This window comes from Sinocyclocheilus grahami, unplaced genomic scaffold, assembly GCF_001515645.1.
Source record: "Sinocyclocheilus grahami isolate Dianchi unplaced genomic scaffold, SAMN03320097.WGS_v1.1 scaffold1058.1, whole genome shotgun sequence".
Lineage (NCBI taxonomy): Eukaryota > Metazoa > Chordata > Actinopteri > Cypriniformes > Cyprinidae > Sinocyclocheilus > Sinocyclocheilus grahami.
Window position 1 is genome coordinate 178,840 of NW_015506237.1, and position 25,055 is coordinate 203,894.

Below are 25,055 nucleotides of genomic sequence, written 5' to 3' on the forward strand. Positions count from 1 at the left end.
AGGCTCTGCTTCTAGGACTACATCAAAGAATGGTAAGGCTTCAAGTAATCCTACCCCATCCTCCCTACACAGCCATATTACAAACCAGCAAAGGAAAAAGATCAAACAAGACAGGCAGATCTTGACCCAGCACCATAGGGTAAAGCAAATCCGGTGAAAGGCCTACTTCCAAGAGGTAAGACTGTCCCTGCACTACCACAAAAACATCAGCTGTAGGATAGTACCTTTCATCACCATGAACACATTTGATTACTACTGGAGAGGTATGGTTCCATAAATTAATATGCATACTCCCAGTTCCAACTAAAGCACTTACTTCCAAACCATTCAAACCTACGGTTACATGATGTATGGAAACCTTTGCTGCACTAGTTGGGCTATCTGGTCTTGGTACACCACACATTTGCATGTGTGGAGGGTTTATTAGGGCAACTAGGCTTTGTATGCCCTCCTGCCCACACTGATAGCACACAATAACTTTGGGGTTAGACCTTAATCTCCCACTAATAAGACCGCCAACATTACTCACAGGCTTACCTCCTTGTTATACTAGTCTTCGTCGGTGATACAGGCCTCTTACTGGGTCTTTTGGGGTCTTTGAATGTCTTCCATTGGTTGTAAGACCAAGGTTGGCCTCGTCGTCGTGCTGCAACAAAAACATCTGCCAGTTCTGCAGCCCTTTCTGCTGAGTCAGGGTTATGCTCCTTCGCCTATGTTTGAAGCTCTGGGGCAAGCATACGAAGATATTGCTCCAGAATAATCACCTCTGCAACTTCCTCCTTACTCTGATTCTGTGGCTGTACCCACTTGTTAGCTTGGCATTGAAAATGGTCAACATGTGACCGAAACGTTTGCCTTATTTCATTCAGTAAATTGCTTATATTGTTCTCATCTCGCTTGTGATGCTTTGATGTTTGAGTGTGCTGACTTTTTTTAAGCTTTTCACCTTTGGGAAACCTGTTTTGGTCTATGCACCTCAGTTGGATTTTTTTGAAGGCGCGGTGAGTCTCTGGCTGCTTCTCTGTACCCACTCGTTGAGAGTATCCTTAAGGCAGACAAAGTTCCTTAGGGGTCTCATCAGCTGCTACCTCTATGTAATGAAACCTCAAACAAAAGGCCTCTGGATTAATATCATATTTCTTTAAAACTGCTGCTTTCACATAATCATAGGCAAGGGACTCATTAATATCCATGTTCACATTAGCACTACAAGCTTTGCCAGTAAGTAACGGCACTAACCTCATAGCACAGTCTGATCTCGGCCATCAACATGCACTGACTATCTGCTCAAAGGATGTAAGGAAGTGTTCCACATCATCTTCTTCATTAAGTGGCTGTAGACGTGGCTCTGTCATAGCCCTTGACTGCTCTACAGCTTGACTAGCGATATATGGTGAATCCTGAGGTACATTGGCTCGACCACCTCCTTGATCCGAAGAGGTATATTGAAGACATGAAGGAGGAACAGAAGTCGGCGTTGTTCTCGTATGTACTTCCTCTTGAAGAAGCGTAAATTGATTTTGAAGAGCATTCTATCTGGTCTTCTGCCACGCTGCCTACTGGTCAAGTCGTTTGTCTCTCTGTTGCTGCATCTTGATATGGGCACGGAGCATGTCCCGTATCTCCTCTACCGTAACATTCTTTGAATAGTGATTGACTCCGGCAGATCCTCAGCATCAACTCCTCCTGTACCTGTTGCCGCCAGTTTATCATCTTTTACAACTCTCTTCGGTCCCATTCTAACCAATGTAAGGAAAAAAAGGAAGAAAAAAAAACTATGCTGCTGCCCCCTAATGGCACAATCTCACCACTGGAAGATTCAACCAGTAGGAAAAAAATTATAAAAAATGGGGCAACAGGCCTCATCACAACTTTCAGGGATGTTATTTTCAACACAAAATTACTAAATAAAGTAAAACAAAAACACAATTATACAATAAAGATAGGTGACTACATTTGCCTCTCTCTAACTCACAGAGGTCTATGGACTGCATTACCTGTTCAACCTTAGAACCCCACTAACTACTGCACACACCGTTAGGCTTTATACTTTGGTGACCAGCACCAATTAACACCTAAAGGGAAACACATACACACAGATAATGGCCATTATACAAAATACACAAACATAAAAACATTCAATAAACAAAACAAAACCCTTCAAAACACAACTTCCCCAAATTACATTAATGTATAAATCAACTTTTATTTATATATAAAAAAAAGAAAGTGGGAATTCTTGGAATTGTTATTCTTCTTTTCCTTTAATGATGTTTGGCAAACCTACTGGAAGGTGTATACCGCCGCCTACTGCACGACACAAGCATGACAACTTACGTAAAATAATGATCGGCTGAGGAAAGCTGACACTAATCTGTTAAAAAAATGTTTAAATGGCCCCGCTGGGTACATCCCTAAAATGCGTATTAAGTATTAAGTTCTTTCAATCCACCTTTTTCCTGAACCCGGAAGTCTCGCCCGACTGGAACGATGCTTTACATTTCCGGCCTCTGATGTTTCTAGTCAAATTAACATATTTTCCGAGCTGCTAATATAACGTTAAACCTATGAAAATGGTTTTAAAAAGCACATGGTGCCATAGTTTCATCACTTTACAGTGTCACAATGACAATGTCTTTTTGCAGTAACTCACCTGTCATAGTTTAAAGAGTGGGTAGGTGACATGAAGTGACCCGTGGTTAGCTGCATTAAAAACACACGAGTGCACATATCCTACAAACAGCTCCTGATCAGGGCGAAGTTTGCGGGATTTTGTCCTCAAAATGATAAGAGCTCTCATTACATTAACTTTTTCTTTATTTTTTCACACACAGTATTTTAACTTAAGCGCTGCAAGCCATGCTCATTTTATTTCGTCATCATTTATGCAAGGTATACAACGCCGGACATGGACAGATTTGCTAGTGCGCAAAACAAGTACTTTACAGGAATTCCTTAAGCTTATTGCTGTTACTGTGGCAGCCAACTACAGCAAAGCTTAAAACTGCGCACATTTTTATATTTAGTTTTATTGAAAAAGCAGCAGTTTAATTAATTCAGTAAATTTTTTTACCCCATTTTAACATGGATTTCTATGGAGACCAGAACACAAGAGCACCCAGACAGAAGTTAGAATCCATCATGGCGGCGCTCATCAGTTACTCAGGAAAAAGGTGGATAGTGTAGGGCCTCTGTGAACAGACACAAATGAACGATTGAATCTCCGCATTCCACTGGAAAAACCAAAGTCTCCTCCCAACTATGTGAGAGTCATAAAACTGAACCATGTTCAACCCAGGCGCCAATTGTCTCAAATAAGTTCCTGTCCCGCTCAGCTCATCTTTACAAGAAACACAAGGAGAGATTTACAAGAGATTTACAAAACCACATCCTGGGTCGGTAAGCACTAAGACAGCAATAACTGACCCTTTGCATCTGGATTCATTTAAGCAACAGAACATCAGTGTTGTCTCGTGACTGGCTTCAGCATAAATAAACTGTCTAATAAACAACAGAACAGAGAACCTGGTATCTGGAAATGTTCCAGCGACAGACACTCCTGGACCCCATGACCGTTTAACACATAAATTGATAATCCGATAAACAGAAAGCGACAGATTAATAGCTCCATGTCCGAGCGAGAAGAATGGCAGATCTACACCCGTGACATTGTCATGACCTCAGGACATCCCCCCTTTTCTCCCTGCATTCCAAAAGGGACGCACCCTTTTCTCTCCTTTGGTCAGATAAAGGGACATAAAACTTACAACAGACAATTTCAAAAGACAATCATTTAAGTATAAAAAGGGCAACTATATCCACAAATAATATGTTTGTTGTCTTATATACGCTTGGTGTGTTTATTGTAACCTATGACATTTAGTCAATGTTTTATAACCCCTTTTAGTAGATAAAAGTATTAATGTGTATGCAAACTACCCGATATTTGAGTTTGAATGAAAGCTTGCTTTATTTGCCGAACATTGGCGTGAATGAAAAATTGGTATCCGGCATCATTTTCTGGTGATAATATTGTTTATAAGAAGTTATTAAAACTTGCAGAAATACTCCCCATGGGAAACATGTGACCCATGCCCGATCAGGGAACAGTGCGGGGCATGGCTAAGTCTTGCAAGTAATGTCTGATTGGAACAACGATCTGGGGGACGGACTTATGCAGCGGATCAAAAACCCAATGCAAAACAGATTCAATCGCCTTTCGCCTTTGTGTTAATCACGCTCCAACTTCCGCTCACAAGCTGCACCATCAAGCGATCAGTCATCCAGAACTCAAACACTCCGTTGAAGCTTCGTGAATGCCAGAGATCGTCAAAAGCCTAAAGTCTTGCAAATTTAGACGCTCTCAGAAGAACTGCCAAAGCCTCTGCGTCACCAGGAAACCAACCAATCTCCGGAGGGCATTCCCAGAAACTACGTCATCCAGACGCCAGATCAGCAACCAATCAAATCCCAGGATTCCCTCAATCAGCCAACAAGCTCAATTCAGCTGTCAGCAAAACGCAAGTAACAGGCAAACTCTTTTCATCTCTTGCTGAACTGGTGAATTGAGTTTAAGCAGTAAACGTAAGATAAATCTCTGCTTTGTGATTCTCTCAGGATGCAATTTAAAGAACTCGTAGAAAATGAGTGTTAGAACTTTGGGAACTTCCTCAGAACTCTGTTAAACATTCATCCTTTCAACCGTATGTGTGTGTGTGTTTTTTCATTAGTTTAGTTTAATGTAATCTAGAATAGCCAATAAACTGTTGTTTCATTATAAGAATTATTGTCTTGTGTCATGAAATTTATTTAAAGTTAAACCTTGCCCAGATCCCGTTACCTAGCTCGTAGCTTATAACTTATCAAAAGCATGTATTAACCTGTGGCCAGGGATAATACAAATATTCAAATTGTTAAGATACACGGATGTTAATGTCTCGCTGGATGAACAGTTGATAAAGTGTAAACTATCAAATTTGAAATCAGTTCTAATCAGGTTGACTTCGAATCTTCAGATTCGATTGCTCTCAAAACCTGAGCTAAAATAATAATAATAGTTAATTTCATTACAATAGTATTCATGCTCCACACTGTGCTGCTGTGAAAGTGATGTAGAGCTTGATAAAAAAGTTGTTTCATTATAAGAATTATTGTCTTGTGTCATGAAATTTATTTAAAGTTAAACCTTGCCCAGATCCCGTTACCTAGCTCGTAGCTTATAACTTATCAAAAGCATGTATTAACCTGTGGCCAGGGATAATACAAATATTCAAATTGTTAAGATACACGGATGTTAATGTCTCGCTGGATGAACAGTTGATAAAGTGTAAACTATCAAATTTGAAATCAGTTCTAATCAGGTTGACTTCGAATCTTCAGATTCGATTGCTCTCAAAACCTGAGCTAAAATAATAATAATAGTTAATTTCATTACAATAGTATTCATGCTCCACACTGTGCTGCTGTGAAAGTGATGTAGAGCTTGATAAAAAAACTAGTATTGAAATACATTTTAAATGTATGATTTCCGTGATAGAGCATTTAGGTATAGCACAGGGGTAGGCAAGTTCGGTCCTAGAGAGCCGCAGTCCTGCAGAGTTCAGCTCCAACCCTGAAAACAAAACTCACCTGCCTATAGCCTTAGTAATCCTGAAGACATTGATTAGCTTGTTCAGGTGTGTTTGATTAGGGTTGGAGCTGAACTCTGCAGGACTGCGGCTCTCTAGGACCGAACTTGCCTACCCCTGGTATAGCATAATTCTGTATTTTTAGCTATGTAGAATTAAGAATATTTCTATTTTGGTATCACCATTGCCCTGTGCATAAAGGTGAAGGACCAAGTTTGTTCAAGTTTTGGAAGTAATATTTTTTTATTTTAGCTTTGTTTAAAGTATCGTTAAAGGATTGTACCAAATCAAACCAAATCATGACATGAGAGTATCATTACACCCCTAAATATACTATATACATTACACTCTGCATATACTATATGTTGTGCAATTTGTGTGTATATGTTACCTCTCTGCACACTGCAGCAATCTGTCCCTCATCCATGCATGTCTCGGTTACCACATCAGTAAGTGAACCACCTGCCAAATATTCCATCACCACCCACAACTCATCTCCAACTAGATAACTGAGACAGAAAGACGAAAACAATTCATATTACAGGCATCAACCTGACCACTGAATGCTAAGATGGTAGTAACATATGGTACCTATATGGTATCTATATAGGTAGTTTTCAGTATTTCAGGTTGAGCAAAAAAGTTTAATGCTTTGCTAAATATTTGTAATGTTATTTACAATTATTCAAATAGCAGATTTATACATTTTTATGAAGATTTTTTATTAGATTTTTTTAATCTAAAAAGATGTACAAATGAGAATACTACAAGTAGAAACATTTAATCCAATTGAGAAAACAATACAGTACAAATGTTAACAAAACATTTGCTAAAAATGTTTATGTATGTGCTATTAAATAAACATTATGGCTATCAACAGCATAAAACAACTTATATTAATTAAGTTTGGCATTATCCCGATTAATCTCACATTTTGAATTTACTGCTTTTTCCTCTAAATATAGATTTCTGTTATTCGTAGTCCATTTTCTTTCGACCATTAAATTGAGTATTCACATTCTGTCTGAAAATGCTTTTATGAACAATGTACATTGAAATTTGTTATGTTCACGAATAAGGCCAAATAGCCATATTCACACACACACACGCACGCACGCCCACACACACAGGTATACATTAACATGTTAATCAGTTAATATATATTAAGACTGAAGGTTGTACCTATCCAAGTAGTTGACTATATTGGGGTTTTTGTTTTCCCTCATCACAAGGATCTCATTAATAATGAGCTCTTTCTTTGGCTGCTGTTGCAGATTCATCTGTTTGATTGCCACCTGAACAAAGTAAAAGGCACAGAGGTCAGCAAAGGGAAGGAGGACAATATTGCAAATGTGGATGCTTTCTTAAAACTGAAACAATCTGGTTAACCTCTTGTCCTGTGGCAATATCGATAGCTGTGTATACTGTCCCAGATGCCCTAAAAACAAAGCAAAGAAGCAGGTGAAAACTTGTAAATTGTAGTGACTCATACATGAATCAATGACCAATAGGGGGCAGCCTTGGATTATATTATTTTTCAGCATTTAATTTAGCAATTAGAATTTTTGTAATGCTCTCAGACCACCTCTCAAGAAATATGTACATGTGTATATGGGTATTTGACATGCCCTGCGGTGAGACAAGCTATACTTTCTAAAACTACTTTAAACAAAAATTTTTATAATTTAGCTTTAATAATGTCATATTGTTTGAAAGACTACATTTGTGTTTTTACAAATGCATTTGTTGCACCACAAGACCATTTAGATTTAACAAGTAAATTCAATCAATCAGTAATTAAAAAATGGGTGCTAATGGCTGAGCACCCACAAACAATTTGTGAGCATGCAGCGGCAGAACATAAAACAGTCACCCTTTATATTAGGTGGCTTTAACTACTTAACATTAAATACCTAAAATTTTCTGGAAAATTCCCACATTTGAAGGAACGAGTTTGAGGTATAGTATAGGATTAGAATGAAAGATTTGGGTTACTGTTAGGGGTACGTTAACAGTTAACAGTGTAACTACAAATGTTACTTAATAAGTAAATTGTATCAAATGTTAAAGTACACAGTACACTCTAAAAAAAGATGGTTCTTTAAAGGTTCTTTACATGCAGTAATGGTTTTATTTAGAACCATAGCATTCTGAATCTTTGTCTTAGAGTTTAGGGTTCTTTGTTCCCGCCCCTTTTGTTTTTTTAAATCTGTAACTGTCAAAGCACCTCATTATTGAATTTCTGGAGTTCAGTGATCCAACTACACAGACTGTCAACACACTCTCAACAAGTAAATTATTTCATTCTTAAATTTAAATACAAATTTAACTTTAAAAATGTAACTGGCTTCCAAACAAACATGTTCTTATCTTTTTTTGTTTTGTTTTTGGTCACATATAAGTGTTTGCAGCTCTGCTAAGCTGTGGAAACTTCTCTCCTCTTCTCCACTAAGTAAGTACAAACCCGATTCCAAGACAATACATTTATAATTCATATTGTTAGATTTTTTTTTTATTATTACTTGGGTTTATGTGTAAACATACCCAGTCACAAAATTTATTAAAACTAGGGTAGAGTAACACTTTTTGACTTTCTCAGTTTGTGTAAATCCACATGGGGTGCAGAATATAATTTTTTTATCCACAGTAATTTTACACTTGTCTAGTAGAAATATGTCGCTTTGCTTCAGGATTACAGTGTATACATTTGGAATATAAAATGGAAGTGAAATGTGACAACATGCCCCGTTGGTGGGGTACATTGTAACATCTGATGGGCACGTTGTAACATGACCATAAAACAGCTTAAAATGTTATCTGATCGAATGAAAAAAATATACAAGACAAACTAAAATATTTTGTTAATAAAATAAAATAATGGCGTTTTTTTAAGACTGAAAAATAATCTGATTTTGGAGTTTGACAATGAACACATTGCAATCATGCTTGAGACAGCCCACACAAATGAGCAAAAATGCTTTACATGCCTTGAAATAATAATTTCTAAACATTAAACATTGACTGTCTGTCTTTATTCACCTGTTTCTCATTAAAATTCATTAAAGTAAATAGTGTAAATTACATCGCTAATGTAATAGAATAGCACATTGTTAAGCAGTGTTACAACATGCCCCATCTGCGCAATTGGAGTTTATAACCACTTGCTGTCTTCTGCTAGTTAGCGAAGCATTAATAAAACTATCTAAACTGATAAATAACAGATTGGAGATTAAAATAATAGCAGATTTGTCTAATTTTAAATGATTAATAAAAACAGAGATGAAAAATGTACTTAAGCCAGAATTTAAATTTTACTATGGTAAAATAAATGTTCAGCGATATTTTCAAAAGATTTTTGAATTTTGGCGCAGTTTTTTTTCTATATAATGTTGATATGGTAACTAATAAATACTGTAAATTTTGTTATGCTAGCATGTGTGGAAATATTCAAACCATGTTATTATAACTAACCTCGCGTTACTTTGTGCACCCTATCCCATGACTTTATATCACTTTTTTCTTTTAAGATTGTGAAGGGCTCACATACTGTCCACTTTTGCTTTTGGCCTTCATAAACATAATTGTTTTTACACAAACACATGGACTCTAACTCTAAACTCAATTATGTATTTCAGATGTATCACATCCCACAACCTCATCATCTGCAGAGAAAAATCGCCACTTAATCACACCGAAATGATGGACTTTAAGGCATCATATTGATTGGATTGTGATTGTTTCACTGAAACTTGGTCTTCATCACATCTATTTTTTGTTCTTATTTTGTGTTTTTACTTCTTTATGTATTTATTCATGTTCAATGTCAATTGTCGTTGTTAAGAGCACTGACAATTTTGCATGTCAATAAAAACATACTTAATTCACACAACATGCTGCTGTTGTTGTTTTAATGTAAAACGTTAACCGAGGCTACACTCTAAGATGCCTCATTACTGATTTTCTGGAGCCCATCCAACTACACAGACTGTCAACACTTTCAACAGGTAAATAATTTATTTCGTAAAATGTCTATAAATTATAACTTTCAAATGATAATTGGTTTCCTATGTCTTTTCTCTTTTTAGTTTAAGAGAACATGTAGTGTGACCAGCTCTATTCAGTAAAAGATACGTAACAAAGTAGTAAGTAAGTAACAAAGATATTTAATTTTTGGCCCATTTTGTTAGATATTTTTTATTACTAGGGTTTATGCATAAACATACCCAGCTATCCCTTGAATCTATATTACTTTTTTCCTTTTAACATTGTGAAGTGCTCACATACTACTTTTGGCCTTCCTAAACAATCGTTGTTGTTGTTGATTTTATGTAAAACCCTAATAGACACTTCAAGATATTATAAGACCAGGCAGATAGAGGGGTAAAAAACAATATTAATAAATAATATATACAAACAATACTAATATTAATGATATTAACATACTAATATTAATGAATTAAGAAATCATTAAAAAGGTTATTTATAACACCAATAAGGTCCTATATAACATTTTCAAAGCATGGTTCTATATGGAACCCCATAAAAAAGGTTCTATTTAGCACTAAAAAGGTTTCTGCTATTTTAAAGCCGATGAACCCTTTTCTGGTACTGTTTAGAACCATTTTTCTTAAGAGTGTAGTTAAAGCCACCTAATATAAAGTATGACCCATTTTTTCCTATACATTTGTCAGTTTTAAATCTAAAATTGTGATAGTGATAATGTTAATGGACATTAGCATTAACGTGTTAACAGACATGTTATATGTCAACTACCCATATAAACACTAAGGAAATAAACATGACAAAGTGGTAATATTATTTAACAGTTAGTGCGTGGAGGATATGCATGGTGCATGAAGATTAACAGAATCTTACCAGTGTCATCAGTGTATAATTCCCCAGTCTTTTAGACACGCATATAGGAGTAATTGTTACATACGTATAAGATCAAAGAATCTGCTGTACTGCTTGATAAATGAAGCTGTGTATCACCTTTGGAAAGTATTAATTGGTCATGTCAACCCATGAACACAGAGCCTCTCACTTTTCTATTATTATCAAGGTGCATTGATAATAGAAAAGGGGTACAACTGCATCAGGTGCATTCAGGTTAAATATACCTGAAAACACCACTGGATTGAACCTGGAGCAGTATTTCCTGCTCAGGATACAGGGACTGCCAGCAACTGACAAGAATATGCACAGGTCTGAAATAATTTATGTAGGAGGTAATATAGAAATACAAAACAATTTATTTAATTTCCTTAAAGGGGTCATGAACTGCCTTTTTAAAAATAATTTTGTACTGTTCTCTGTGGTCCACTTATAATGTCATAAAAAATTTTACATCAAAAAACATAATAATTTAGAAGTAATAGGCTATTTTCTGTCCTGTTTCCCATTTTGGAGTTTGACAGTCACTGGTTGTTATTTACTTTTATGGAAAAGAGCAGCGTAAATATTCTTGAAAGCATCGCCTTTACCGTACCATTAAAAAAATAAAAATAAAATAAATCAATAAATACATTTTGAGCAAATACTGGATGTCAACAGATAAACTCAAAATACATTCAACACCTCTCTCCGGCCAGTAACCATGTATGAATTAAATTTGAATTTACTTCTTTGACATTTCTTTCTTTATTCTTGACTTGTTCACCCTGGCACCCAAAAAAAATTGATACTTGATCAGGGGGCTCTCTCTTTCTCTTTTTCTTCTTCTCTGTTCCACCAGTCTTGATCTTCTCATATCTTTATATCTTTCAAATGTGAAGTGAGAGGTGTAATGTGTAAGCTTGGGTGGTGCATAGATGATGACTGTAGATAAACGTACCCTTGTCCTATTTTCTCAAAACGTGTGTATTTCTTCTTAGGATCGCCAACGCTAACAATGCTTCCTGGATGAAAGGAGAGTCCTGTAAGACTATACATATGTACACAGAAGCAAACACATACACACAGAGCTTTTGGAAAGGTAACTGCTGAAGAGGAATGATTGAGTATCGTTGGCAGAGTAAGAACATTGATCTCTGTCTGTTATAAGAAATATAATGTCTGTTTTAGTGCTGAGTGCTGTTGATAATCTGGATCGCATGTGTAGAGTCAAATGGAAAAAAAGACAATGATTCACGTGTGCATACAAGAGACCAGACATGCATTCCTAGTCAAAAATCCTAAAAGAATGTGTGTTAGATTCTTACCGGAATTTCATCAGATTTTGGAACCAATCCCAAAGGATACTAATGGAATTGAATGAGAATAATCTAAAAATCAAATACAATCATCTTGGATAAACAGACATTCCTACATACTGTTTTTGGTTTTATTGGATTATGAAAGTCCTTGAAATAATTTTTTGATGATGTACAAGAATATTTTATCTTAATAGGGAATCATAATAGTCCTTTTGGGACATTTAGATTACATTTATACATTTGGTAGGCACTTTTATCTGAAGCCGCTTGCAGCATATTCCAGCTATTTTACCACATTCCTTTAGGATTTTTCACTAGGGTGTAATTTCAAAATGTCTTATCTGTTGTTTGAGAAGAATGTTTAAAAATGTAAACTTTAAAATTCAATTTAACAATTTATATGTATTGTGACTTACAATACAGCGACACAATTCTGTCATTCATGAATACCACAGTAATAAACTAACAATTAAGTATCAATTTATTGAAATATTCTAATTACTAATTTTATTTTTTTTTGCATTTATGAGTTGATATAACCTTTTAAAGGCTAAGATTACTGGAGCCCTTGAACCAAATGTTGCTATAGTATCTCATAACAGTTAAATAATATTCTACTGTCATACATACAGCTAAAAGCAACACTCTTGCCTACATACTGAGTTTTTCCAGTATTTCCTCATCTGTCATCTTGGATTTCTTCCTCTGTCGGTCAGTGTGACGGTATAGCGTACTGGACGTGTTCTCTGGCTGTACTTGAGACTCTGGAGGGGTCATGTCCTCTTTGACAGAAGCAGGAGGTGCAGCTGGCTCAATAACAGAGCGAGTGAAGATCTACAGAAAGATACAGTGATCAAGTAAAAGCAGAGATATGCATAGTAAGGAGAAAAAGAAAGGGAAATACGAGAAATTATAAATTTCTTAATTGTTTCTCTTAGATAACAAAAATAGAAATAGAGACTTTAAAGGGATAGTTCACCCAAAAATGAAAATGACCCCATGATTTATATGACCCTCATTATTCATGAGTGTCCCGGATATGTGCGTGAAACTGAGAATTTTTTAGTTCACGCTCCTTGTATCTCAGAGGTTTTAATGGAATATTTAAAAAAGAGGTAAATATATTTCCAGCGTTGCGCAAACTTAGGCCTAAACTACATTTGTTCATCATTTCGTGACAGTTTATAATGTTTTTATTAGTTCGCAGTGCACTTTTTTTTTTATATTCCAGTACCTTTTTTAAATATGTACCTGCTGAGATACAGCGTTAACTAAAATTCTCAGTTCCACGAGCATGTCTGGGAAACTCATGAATATTCATGTATGCTCTGCCAACTGAAACCTAAAATATAAGAAACCGAAAATCTCATAACACCGATAAGAATATGCTAGTCTCACGAAAACCAAGTTTTGTTTACAGGGGCAAAGGAAGCAAAGTTTCCTTTGTTTAGCAAAGACTTATATCGAAATCCTCTGACATTTTTCTTTACAAATCCTCGTTTTGTACTTCTAATTAGTGACCTGTGTTTTGCTTTGCTCTCTCCTCTGCACTTCCACATTCTTCACTTCTCACTGGAGCTTACGCTACACCTACGTCCTACATCATCCGCTGGAACCGCACTCTCTCATGTAGGCGTACGACAGTTAGCGGAAGATAGACATTACGGTTTATACAATTTTAAATATGGATATATTTATTACCAAAACACGTTGATTCACTTCAGGAGGCCTTTATTAACCCCACAGAGCCGTGTGGAGCATTTTTTATTATGATGGATGGACGCACTTTATTGGACTTCTATTGGACTATTGAATCTCAACCCTCATTCACTGCCATTATAAAACTTGGAAGAGCCAGTACATTTTTTAATATAACTCCGATTGTATTCGTTTGAAAGAAGAAAGTCATATACACCTAGGATGGCTTGAGGGTGAGTAAATCATGGGGTACTTTAAATTTTTGGGTGAATTATCCCTTTAAGTCTCAGATTTTTCTCCTGAGAAATTGTGTACATAATTTTTTTGTTCATAATGTATTATGTATCTAATATCTCAAAATTATCATGCTGTACTAACAGATTTGGTGTGCTCAGGTCGTGGGGCAATGATGGGTGGAGCCTCATCATCATCGTCTTCATCTTCTTCTTCCTCTTCGTCCTCCTCTTCCTCATCTTCTTCTTCAGACACCGGAGGTGCAATAGGAGGTTCAGAAGTCGTCTTAGCCCCTTGCTGCACTCCCAAACAGACACACACACATATGCGCAGAGTGCAAACAGGGTTGAGCACTTGAGCCACAATCAATAGATATCACAAATGCATCTCTGTAGCCTACTGCTCATTCGTAGCCTTCATATCTAACAATTTTAATTAGGACTACTTCTCAAATGAAACTGTAGAGATTACTCAAACAGTAGTATGCTACAGTGCATTGTTTTATTTAAAAATGCAAAATAACTTTTTATTTCTAAGATTACGACTGGATAATTTATAATCTTAAAAATAAAAACAGTTATTTTACATTTTTAAGTGTTTTTTTTTATAATGGGTCAAAATGGCTGTGATTACTTCTGGTTCATTCATCAAAGAGAAATTCACAGTTAAAACAAATTGCATCGTTGATACATTAACATACTATGCATACATTTACATACTATGCACAGTATACATACTATACGCTGCAGCAAAAGAAAGTATGCTTGTATACTATGCTGGTATGCATTGCCAATATAGATAGACCCTTTACAAAGTCAAATGGCAAATTGCAAGATCCTGAGCTAGGTGTCACTGCAGTTTCTGCTATGTCTCGTTCCCTCATCTCAGGAAACCAAGTTTACGTGAGTAACCGGAGACATTACCTTTTGATTTAGTTCACTCAACATTGCCTCAGAGCGTATAAAATTACACCACGTGTTACAGTGAGGGGTTGTGGCTCAAGTATGTCAAGTTACACAAACACACATATAATGTGCCGACAATCCAGTGTGACTTTCCAGTGTGACAGTCTTTGCGTAGACACAGGCAAGCCGTTCATGAGTCCGCCATGACTGCAATGGCTTGAATGGGGGTCCCGCGAGAGGATCCAACACAAGTGCCAAGTCCCAAGTTGGTAGGGTGGAAGGGCGAGGGGGGGGTTCATCCTTTTTGCACCCTTTAAGAATCACACCCTAGATTATTTCTACCGACTGGGCAATTATCAAAGTGAGAATGGAATACTTTTATAACAGCCACATACACTTTCAATGTAGAGGATGTACGGGAAAAAAAACACTCTTAAAGGAAGTAAAGATTGATTGTTATTGGACAGTTAAACGGGTCTTTGCCCCACAATCTGGACCAATTTGTGAAAACCATTTACGTGTGTATAGATGCCTTAGTGGAAGGAGCCCTGGCCTCGAAGATAGTGTTTAATATACTGAGAAAGCGCATCTTGTGCTGGCAAGCTCCATTGAGCAGCTAGACACAAAGATTCCATAACTCTGGGGAGGGATGCCATATCATATCATCAGGGATGCATCTCTCCTCAGCTGGATAGTCCACTTCCGCCCTGTCAAATAAACTCCAAATCATATTGACATTCAAAGGGTATAATACCCATTATCTGTGGATCACCCCACCCCTTGATAGTATGTCTGTACTGCAATCCAGTCCCTGCCTGACGCATCTGTTGTAATACTCTTTCTCTTGATCACCTGGCCAATAGGAACACCCTGGTGATACAACGTCATATCGTGCCAGTGGGCCAAAGCATCCAAAAAGCCATGTGTTAAATTGGATGCCACATGCTCGGAGGCATGCAACTCTTTAGCCAGAGCTGAAGTGGTCACATATGCAGGAATCCTAATCTGCACACTGCTGATGTAGCAGCCATCAGTTCGAGCATCCTCTGAAAATATTTTAGCGGAGGAGACTGCCCTAACTTGAAGACTGCAAAAGAGCGGATCACTTTCTGTGAACACTCCTCTGAGAGAGATTTCATAACCCACTCTGATACTCCTGGCTGTGCCTGCCATGCTTTGGTATGTAAATTGTGACAGTAGGCGAGGTGGACTGCATTGCATATTGGCCAGAGAAGAACTATGCCCGGTTGCATGAAAGCCCTTAAGTGATTTGACTTAGGGGTATCCCTGAGGAGAAAAACAATCCCTGAGGCCAGGGTTAAGAGCATTGCAACTTAAGTGTCACCCTTGCCTAAGTGTTTATGTTCTCAACCAGAATAATACTTTTTCATGTGGCGGCAACAATAGGTATGTTTATTTGCTGCCTTTTACCGTTAAGTGGCACTATAACCATAAACTCTGAAAAGTTAGAAAGTGAATATGTTGGAAGCTCATTCTCCCAAGTAGTTTACTGCGTAGTGGAGAAATTAAAGTGAAACATTTAATTTCGGAAACATAATTAAACAAAATCATCATCACAGGACCAAATTTAGTACTGAAAATTAAATGTAGACATTCATTACGAAAATTAACCATGGTTTTATTATAGTGAACGTAGTAACCACCAGTTTATTTGTATTTTTTGGCATATTGATTACCATTTGTATAACCACAATTTTACTACAAATACCTTGGTTAAACTATGGTTAGTGTAGCAACACTAAGGCTAATTTGTGGTTACCATGGTTTAACTATTGTAACCAATTTGTAGTAAAAATTTGAATAAGGGTTATTTGAATAAAATTAAAATACAGAAAGACTTTGATTCCGTGCTTAGTTCTTAATCTATAATATAAGTAGAAATGCACGCCAGTAGCATTTTTAGTACACTCTAAACATGCTGGGTTATTTTTTTTAACCAAACACTTGGGTTGAGCCTGCGGGCTTTTTCATCCTCTTCAGGAGAGAGCGGTTCTCAACACTGCCGAATTGGTGCATTTCTTCGGTAAAATTCAAGTTTGTGTACGTTTTATTTGATCTATAAAACCATTACTGTGCTGTAAATCATTATTATATGCAAGGCAACATATAGAGACGCAATGTCAGTCACCTAAACGAGGTTTAGGTATTTTTATTCCTAAAAATCCTAAATCTGATTAGCTTGGATGTTAAAATATGTTCTCTGAATTGTGTATTTGTTTATGGCCAGCTTATATAGTCAATAACAGCATTCTTTTGGCTATGAGTGAAAATGCGGGACAGCGGTCTGAATTTTGCAGTTCCCCCACCAAACGAGCCCAGCTCCGGCAAGAGATCCACTGTTAGTGAAAACCAACTGGATAACAGAGACCAGTTGATTACATGTGTAATTTTTTACTTCTTAATCTTTGTTAAACGAGTTTAAATTTAGGCAATAGGCCTATTGTATACTTGTTAAAAACGAGTATCACTCGGCGGCCATACTTGCAATGCCTCCGAGTAGCTCATCCAAGACCAAGTCCTGTCTAAATGAAAGGGGGAATCCTGAAATCTCAAAAACTGCCCTATGAACTCACAAATAAATTACAAATTAAAATCAGCAACAAAATCTGAAATGAACTGCCCCATGAATGTTGTTTGTTATGCTCAAATAGCGTTAAAAAAAGTGTATTTTTCAGGCTAGACCAGCCAATGCGCATGTGCAGTCAAAACACACTTATGACTGGTCAGTTTTCTATGGGAACCGGAGCTTTTACCAGCCGCTGCAGTAACGCAATGACTTTACCAATCAGTGAGATTGACCCAGCCACTAACCCGTTGGGTAACACAAAAACTACCCAACACTGGAAAAAATAACCCAACATAATGACCCAAGAGGCTCAACCCAGCGTATTTTAGAGTGTATACAACTCCACCTGTATACAGTACAGTGTGTAAAGAGAGAGAGAGAGAAATAGCCATCATTTCAGAAGTGAGGGGGAGAGAAATGTCAAATGTATTTTTTATTTATGTATTATTAATTGATAAGTATGGAACGATATTCCGGACAATTTTCAAATAGAATAGCAAATTGTATTTTCAATTGCGTTTTCAATATGTGGACGCATAAATTGTGACATAACCCAAATGCAATTGCAAATCCTGCATTAGCGTTTGCATTTTCGCTTTCGCGAACGCACAGTGACTGCCAAATTTCAAATGAAAAAGCAAAGTCCATTTGCAACTGTATTTCCCATGTCTTAGGAGTTGCAAACGCTAATGCAGGATTTGCAATTGCATTTGGATTATGTCACAATTTATGCGTCCACATATTGAAAACGCAATTGAAAATACAATTTGCTATTCTATTTGAAAATTGTCCGGAATATCGTTCCATAGATAAGTTGTATTTTTCTCTTATTTCTTACTTTTAACTGGCTAATAAATCAAAAACACTGCTGGAGAATAACCAATAATTTGTATTCTATTATATTTTTCTTATATTTTATATACTACAAACACTTTTTTCCACGGTTGCTACTATATATAGTTACTACATCTCACAATAAACAAAACATAACAAACCACAGACCTAAGCTTTACTACAACCACAGTTGTACTAATATATTTGCATTTTGGAGAATACCAATATCACAGGAAACAAAAAAACGTAAACCAAACCGGACAGAGGATGAAAAGGATGTATTATTTTATAACAGGTGTGTCCAAAGTCCGGCCTGGCCCATGGATGAATTATTTTTCAAACAGCCCGCAGCTTGTCTATTAAAATGTATTATATGTGGCTCGTGCTCGAGCGAGCGAAAAGGGTGGTGGGAAAGCGCCCTATATAAGCGCTGAGTGGCATTTCATCAGAATTGTTCTCCTTCATTATAATGCTTAGGTCTTCGCCGTTGATTCATTGCAAAAGAGGATTGTGGAATTTGCTTTGCTAATCCCTTAAGCGTTCCGGTGGAGTATGGATTGAAGATATAATTTATGTTTACCCGATCTGCGTGGGACCCATCCCCGACGGACTCAAACTTAAGCCGCCACTGAGGGCCCTAACTACCTGCATTGTGATGCTAAAAAAGTGAGCATCAGAATTCTCCGGGATTGGTTGGCCTTCGCGCAGCCACCCCCTCTTCAAGCAGCTGAGGAAGAAGCACTGAAATCGCACCTATTTGGAGCACAAAGTATTAAGTGGCGAGTTCACGCTGGCTCAGAGCCCACATGCTTCCAGTCTGCTGATCCATATAAGCCGAATGTGAGGTTTGCAGCAAAGGGCTCATATGCTGACACAGGTCCCGCTGACCCCCTACGCTCTGAACGTACTTACGATACAAACAGCACCCCGCCTCAGCGGCGTTCTGGATTGTGACACAACATATCCCAGCCAAGGCGCTTCTGCCGCTCACATAACATGAGTGCCCTGCCTCAGCGTGGTACTTTGCCTGCTAGATCGCAGATTACTCTAATTGCTTACTTAATCATATAAACAGCTCCCCCGACCCAGCGGCGAGCTGTCGTGTACAAAGCAGCTGGGCAGGCAGCTTCAGCCTTCACAAGGTTATGACGTATCACTGTATAAACACCAGCTAAGCGGTTGTTTTCAGTAGTGGAGTGTAGTGCTTGTCTATACTAACTGCCGTAAATTCCAGTGCTCTTATTGGCTTCCTATGATATGCACCGGTGCTGTGCCGCTGTGTTCATTAGGACATGTAATTCCATTTACACACTACACTGCCGCCGCTCGTTGCCTTCTATGATACGCACCGGCAGTGCCGCTGTCTTTCATACCTGTTTAAGTGCTGTTTACACTGACAGCTATTTATACAACGCTGGCGCCCTTGATAAGCACTGATTGTGCCGCTGTCTTTCATACAGATAGCAGTGTTGCTTACACTAACAGCTATATACAAGCCGGCGCTGCCACTGTGTGTTGCTTTTATATGATTTTCACTGGCTGTGCCACTGTCTTTCACACTAGTGTACTAGTTCATACTAATGTTCTTTACCCGGGTATGAAACTACACTTCAGCTATATACATGGCGCTGAAACGGCGCGTTGCTTCTTATGATAAGCACCGGCTGAGCAGCTGTCTTTCGTGCAGATGTATAGTGTCGTTTCACTGACCGCTATTTGCTGACGCTGCCATCATGCGGTGCCCTTCTTTGATAAGCACCGGTTCTGCCACTGCCATGCAAGTAGTGTTGCTACTGTTATATTTGCCGGAACTGGCGCTGCCACAGCACGTTAACCTTCTATGACTTCTATGACTATGACTAGCACCGGCTGTGCTGCTGTCTTTCATACAGATTGCTGGTGTTGCTTACACTGGCCACTATGTAGGTCACTGTTTGCTATATATGCTGGCGCTGCAGCAGCGCGTTACCCTTCTATGATAAGCACCGGCTGTGCTGCTGTCTTCCAAAAACTGACCGCTATACTCTGGCACTGCCGCCAATGCGTTGCCTTTTTGTGATGAGTGCCGGCTGTGCCACTCTCTTCATACAGATGTGTAATGTTGCTTACACTGACCGCTGTATCGACTGGCGTTACAGCTAGCATAGCTCTGTGCGACTGCATGTAAATCTAGCCCAGCTTCAGACTCTTGCATAGAGCCTGAGCCAGCTGCGAAACTAGAGAACTCGTGGACGAAATGCCATCCTTTCCTGGTGTTAAACGTGCTGCAAAGCGTTATAGTCGGATCGACATTTAGTCTACTCTCTATTTTACTCTTCTCTCGGTTTCACTTCCTATTGCAGGCACTATCACTGGTTGTTTCTGTGCTGGTTGTTCCACTGTGCAGTGCAACAAGCTGGAAGAGAGAATACATGAGATACTAACTAGTCTGTTGGCTATCAAAATTATTTTCTTTATCTCTCCAAAAAAAAAAAAGAAAAAAAAGTGGATGATATGCACGCTCTCTCTGTCAACAGGTCATGTACAGTTTTCAGACCTAATGACTGTAAGTTGTGCTTAAACCGAGAAAGGGCTAACATATCCAAGGTGCTCTCAATGCTGTTCAGAGCCTAGGTGACATTTCTCTCGGTTTTACTCCGAGCGAGTGTGAGGCGGGGGGTAACCCCGCCCGCAGCCTCTATGTCCTGTGCACGCTTTCCATGTTTGAAAAAAAAATTTTAAATAAAAATTTCGGAAAACAAACTACTGGTGTACAAGCCGACTATACAAGAGCCATGTCTTGTCTTTGTCTAAAGGGATATCTATTGAGGATATAATGTTCAACGGCTGGATGGGCTTTGCAGAATAAAATTGCCACAATCTTAAACAGTGGCTTCTCGGGTCCTTTCGGTTCAAGTCTGCTCGCTCAAGGTAGACCAGATTACTGCTTCTTGAGTTAAGTCGCTGCTACGTTTTATGATTCATCTCACAGCTTGTGCACTGAGCCGGTGGGATGGCTGGGAGGCCCCGCCCCCCTTTCTGGGCTGTGGGGTTCCACTAGGTCCGCTAGGGTATGACGTCATGACGATGACAGCGCCGGCGCAGCCGCTGTTCACACACTCTATATTGCAGCAGCCTGATTGTTCCCATAGTGCGTGTCGGTCTCTTCTATGTACCATAGGGATGGGCGATACCACTTATTTTGTTTTCGATATGATACCGATATTTTTCAAGGCAGTATCATCGATATCGATACCGATACGATACTTCTGAACTAAACTTTTAAATTATGAAATTAATTAAACCTAAGAGTAAAATGGGTAATGATAACCACTTAACTTTGTTTAAAACGCATGTTAACATTCAATACGCCTTAATTGTAACTTAAGTTATATTTTTGTTTACACATGGTTCAAATATGTTTTTTGTTTACACATGATTCGAATCTACAAATAGTACAGTTGAACTACAGTCACTTTAGTAAAACCATGGTTCATTTTCATAAGGGACTGCCAGTGACAGGCTGTTGCACGCATAAAATGCTAACTTTTTTTGACAGTGTATGATTTATATTATCATTACAGAATAGAACATGATCAATATTATCTTTCAACGTTCAATTTCAATAAATGTAATTGCACAAAATATGTAGGCTAATTTAAATTTGTTTATTGTGAAATAACTAAAAAATATATGTTTTTTTTCTTCTGTCCTCTGAAAAGCATTGTTCAGATTGTTCAGGGCTGCCGTTCCCAAAAGCTTAAATGCTTTCTTATGATACTTTTGGGAAACGCTGCCCAGTTGGAATGCACTGTCAGAAGTGAGTGAATGCTCTCTGTGATGGATTGGTTCTGTCTTGCAACATTTGCGTGTGTTCACGCAAGCGATTAGTCAACAGAAGAGACAGACGGCTGCATCAGATGAGCAGGAAAATAGTTCTATCCTTCACAATTATTTACTAACATAGGTTATTCGTCCAATTCAATGCATTATTTTTTTGTTAAATAAACAAAATCACTAGTAAATAAAACACACCTTAGTATCGATATTTATTGTTTGAGTATCGATACTTTCGATACTCGCATCAGTATCGATATATCGATACTTCGGATCGATACGCCCATCCCTATGTACCAATCTTTTCAGTGATTACAGCGGCAGTGCCCCTGTATGATTTGTCTTGCTGCTATTATCCTGTGGGTTACAGTCATTATGCTTGAAACTGTGGTTTCCCCTCCTTAAATATGGGCTATCGCTACTGTTGGCTATGTTACAATTATCCCACTGTACTGTTTTAAACTGCGCCGGGTCCGTCGCTTGTTGATGCAGTTGTTATGTTGTCTAGCACGGCTAGCTTCTGATAGTAATGAGCACTGAGTCACCGCTTCTATCTTAAGTGCCGAGTTAATCAGAGTTTTCTATTTGAGTTACAGCAGCCGCTAGCCCCTGAACAATGTGTTCTTACTGCGCTTGCCCCATTCTACTAACTGGCTGCAGTGTTATAAGGTGCCATCGGATAATGTACACCAAGCGCCGGGCCCACCGCTTGTTGCAATAGCCATGATATTGTCTATGACAGCTGTTTTCTGATAGTTTTTAAAATGCTGCGTTTCACCACTTTTTATCTTTGCCAGTGTGTGCATGCACATACAGCACTTCAGCAGGCCCGTCCTTCCTCTCAGAGCTGCGGGTTTCCACTAGGTCCGTTAAAAATTAATAAATAAAATATTCCCTTGCCTTAAAGAGATGAGTTCCATATAAAATACACGTATTGCACCATCTCAACGGTGTAATGCTCACGTCCGTGTAGGCTTCAAAATGCCCCAGTGTTTTCAGAACACTCGCTCAGACTGTTCGCACTGTATCATTACTTGGCAGGTTGGGACTGCTTCATTTGTGACCTCTTCAACTATGATTGAAAGCATGCCACACACCATCCACACACTGAACTTGCAAGCACGATGTCAGACACTGTAATATGCTATGGTCCCCTCCCTGCTTACCGTGGTGACGAGATACATTGCAGACTGTCGTCACTCAATGGCTGGATGTCTAAGTGGTGCCCACAGAATAACATAGGTTTCATAGACAATTGGACGAGTTTTTGGGGCAGACCTGACCTGTTGAAAAGAGATGGTCTTTATCCCTCCTGGGGTGGTGCCGCTCTTCTATCTAGAAATATGGCACATAGTCTTAGAGTTTGTACTTGACTAACTGGAGCCCAGGTCAGGAAGCAGACAGACTGGCTAAACCGACCATCTGCTAGCCGATTCATGTCACAGAAATCAGTTAATTCTCAGCACATAGAAACTCTTTCACCTAGATATCACACTATAGAGACTGTGTCTGTTGCCCGAACTAGAAAATACAAAAAACGTAACAATTTAATTTATGTTCAACAAATAAAAAACAGATGTAATACGGATAAACAAATGATAAAGCTTGGCTTATTGAATATAAGGTACTTTTCTACGAAAGCACTTTTTGTAAATGATATGATCACTGATCATAACCTAGATTTGCTCTGTTTGACCGAAACCTGTCTAAAACCTGATGATTACATTATTTTAAATGAGTATACCCCCCAAGATTACTGTTATAAACATGAGCCACGTCCAAAAGGTAAAGGGGGAGGTGTTGCTTCAATTTATAACAATGTTTTCAGTATTTCTCAGAGGGTATTACTTTCCGTCTCTTTTAGAAGAAAATAAACATAACCACAAGTATTTATTCAATACAGTGGCTAAATTAACGAAAAATAAAGCATCAACAGGTGTTGACATTTCCCAACAGCACAGCAGTAATGACTTTATGAACTACTTTACTTCCAAGATCGATACTATTAGAGATAAAATTGTAACCTTGCAGCCGTCAGCTACAGTATCGCATCAGATAGTGTGCTATAGATCGCCTGAGGAACAATTCCACTCATTCTCTACTATAGGAGAGGAAGATTTGTATAAACTTGTTAAATCATCTAAACCAACAACATGTATGTTAGACCCTATTCCATCTAAGCTCCTAAAAGAGATGCTTCCAGAAGTCATACATCCTCTTCTGGCTATTATTAATTCATCACTGTCATTAGGATATGTCCCAAAAACCTTCAAAATGGCTGTTATTAAGCCTCTCATCAAAAAACCACAACTTGACCCCAAAGAACTAGTTAATTACAGATCGATCTCGAATATCCCTTTTCTGTCCAAGATACTAGAAAATATAGTATCCTCACAATTATATTCCTTCTTAGAGAAAAATGGTATCTGTGAGGATTTCCAGTCAGGATTTAGACCGTATCACAATACTAAGTCTGCTCTAATTAGAGTTACAAGTGACCTGCTCTTATCATCTGATCGTGCTTGTATCTCTCTATTAGTGCTATTGGATCTTAGCACTGCCTTCGACACTATTGACCACAACATTCTTTTGAATAGACTAGAAAACTTTGTTGGCATTAATGGAAGTGCATTAGCATGGTTCAAATCGTACTTGTATGACCGCCATCAATTCGTAGCAGTGAATGAAGAGGTATCACAGAGGTATTAATTATAGGACCTAAAAACTCTGCATGTAATAACCTAGAACACTGTCTAAGACTTGATGGCTGCTGTGCCAATTCCTCATCATCAGTTAGGAACCTAGGTATGCTACAGTATATGATAGCAATCTTTCCTTAGAAAGACACGTTTCTAGCATTTGTAAAACTGCATTTTTCCATCTCAAAAATATATCTAAATTACGAAATGCAGAAATGTTAATCCATGCGTTTATGACCTCAAGGTTAGATTATTGTAATGCTTTATTGGGTGGTTGTTCTGCACGCTTAAAAAAATAGCAGCTAGAGTTCTTACTAGAACCAGAAAGTATGACCATATTAGCCCGGTTCTGTCAACACTGCACTGGCTACCAATTAAACATTGTATAGATTTTAAAATCTTGCTTATTACTTATAAAGCCCTGAATGGTTTAGCACCTCAGTATTTGAACGAGCTCTTGT

At 38.1% G+C, this 25,055-nt stretch overlaps 1 protein-coding gene across 2 annotated transcripts in view; it reads right to left on the reverse strand.

Annotated features, from left to right (window-relative positions):
• Window positions 1–25,055, reverse strand: part of LOC107566210 (serine/threonine-protein kinase PAK 3) — a 181,367-nt gene that overhangs the window by 53,033 nt on the left and 103,279 nt on the right. For both annotated transcript variants that reach the window (XM_016251582.1, XM_016251581.1), the window contains 6 exons: window positions 13,898–14,050; window positions 12,481–12,655; window positions 11,461–11,524; window positions 7,017–7,065; window positions 6,810–6,922; window positions 6,019–6,136 (listed from right to left, as the gene is read on the reverse strand). In XM_016251582.1, coding sequence (XP_016107068.1) covers window positions 6,019–6,136; window positions 6,810–6,922; window positions 7,017–7,065; window positions 11,461–11,524; window positions 12,481–12,655; window positions 13,898–14,050 — 672 coding nt within the window. The remainder of the gene's footprint in view (window positions 1–6,018; window positions 6,137–6,809; window positions 6,923–7,016; window positions 7,066–11,460; window positions 11,525–12,480; window positions 12,656–13,897; window positions 14,051–25,055) is intronic.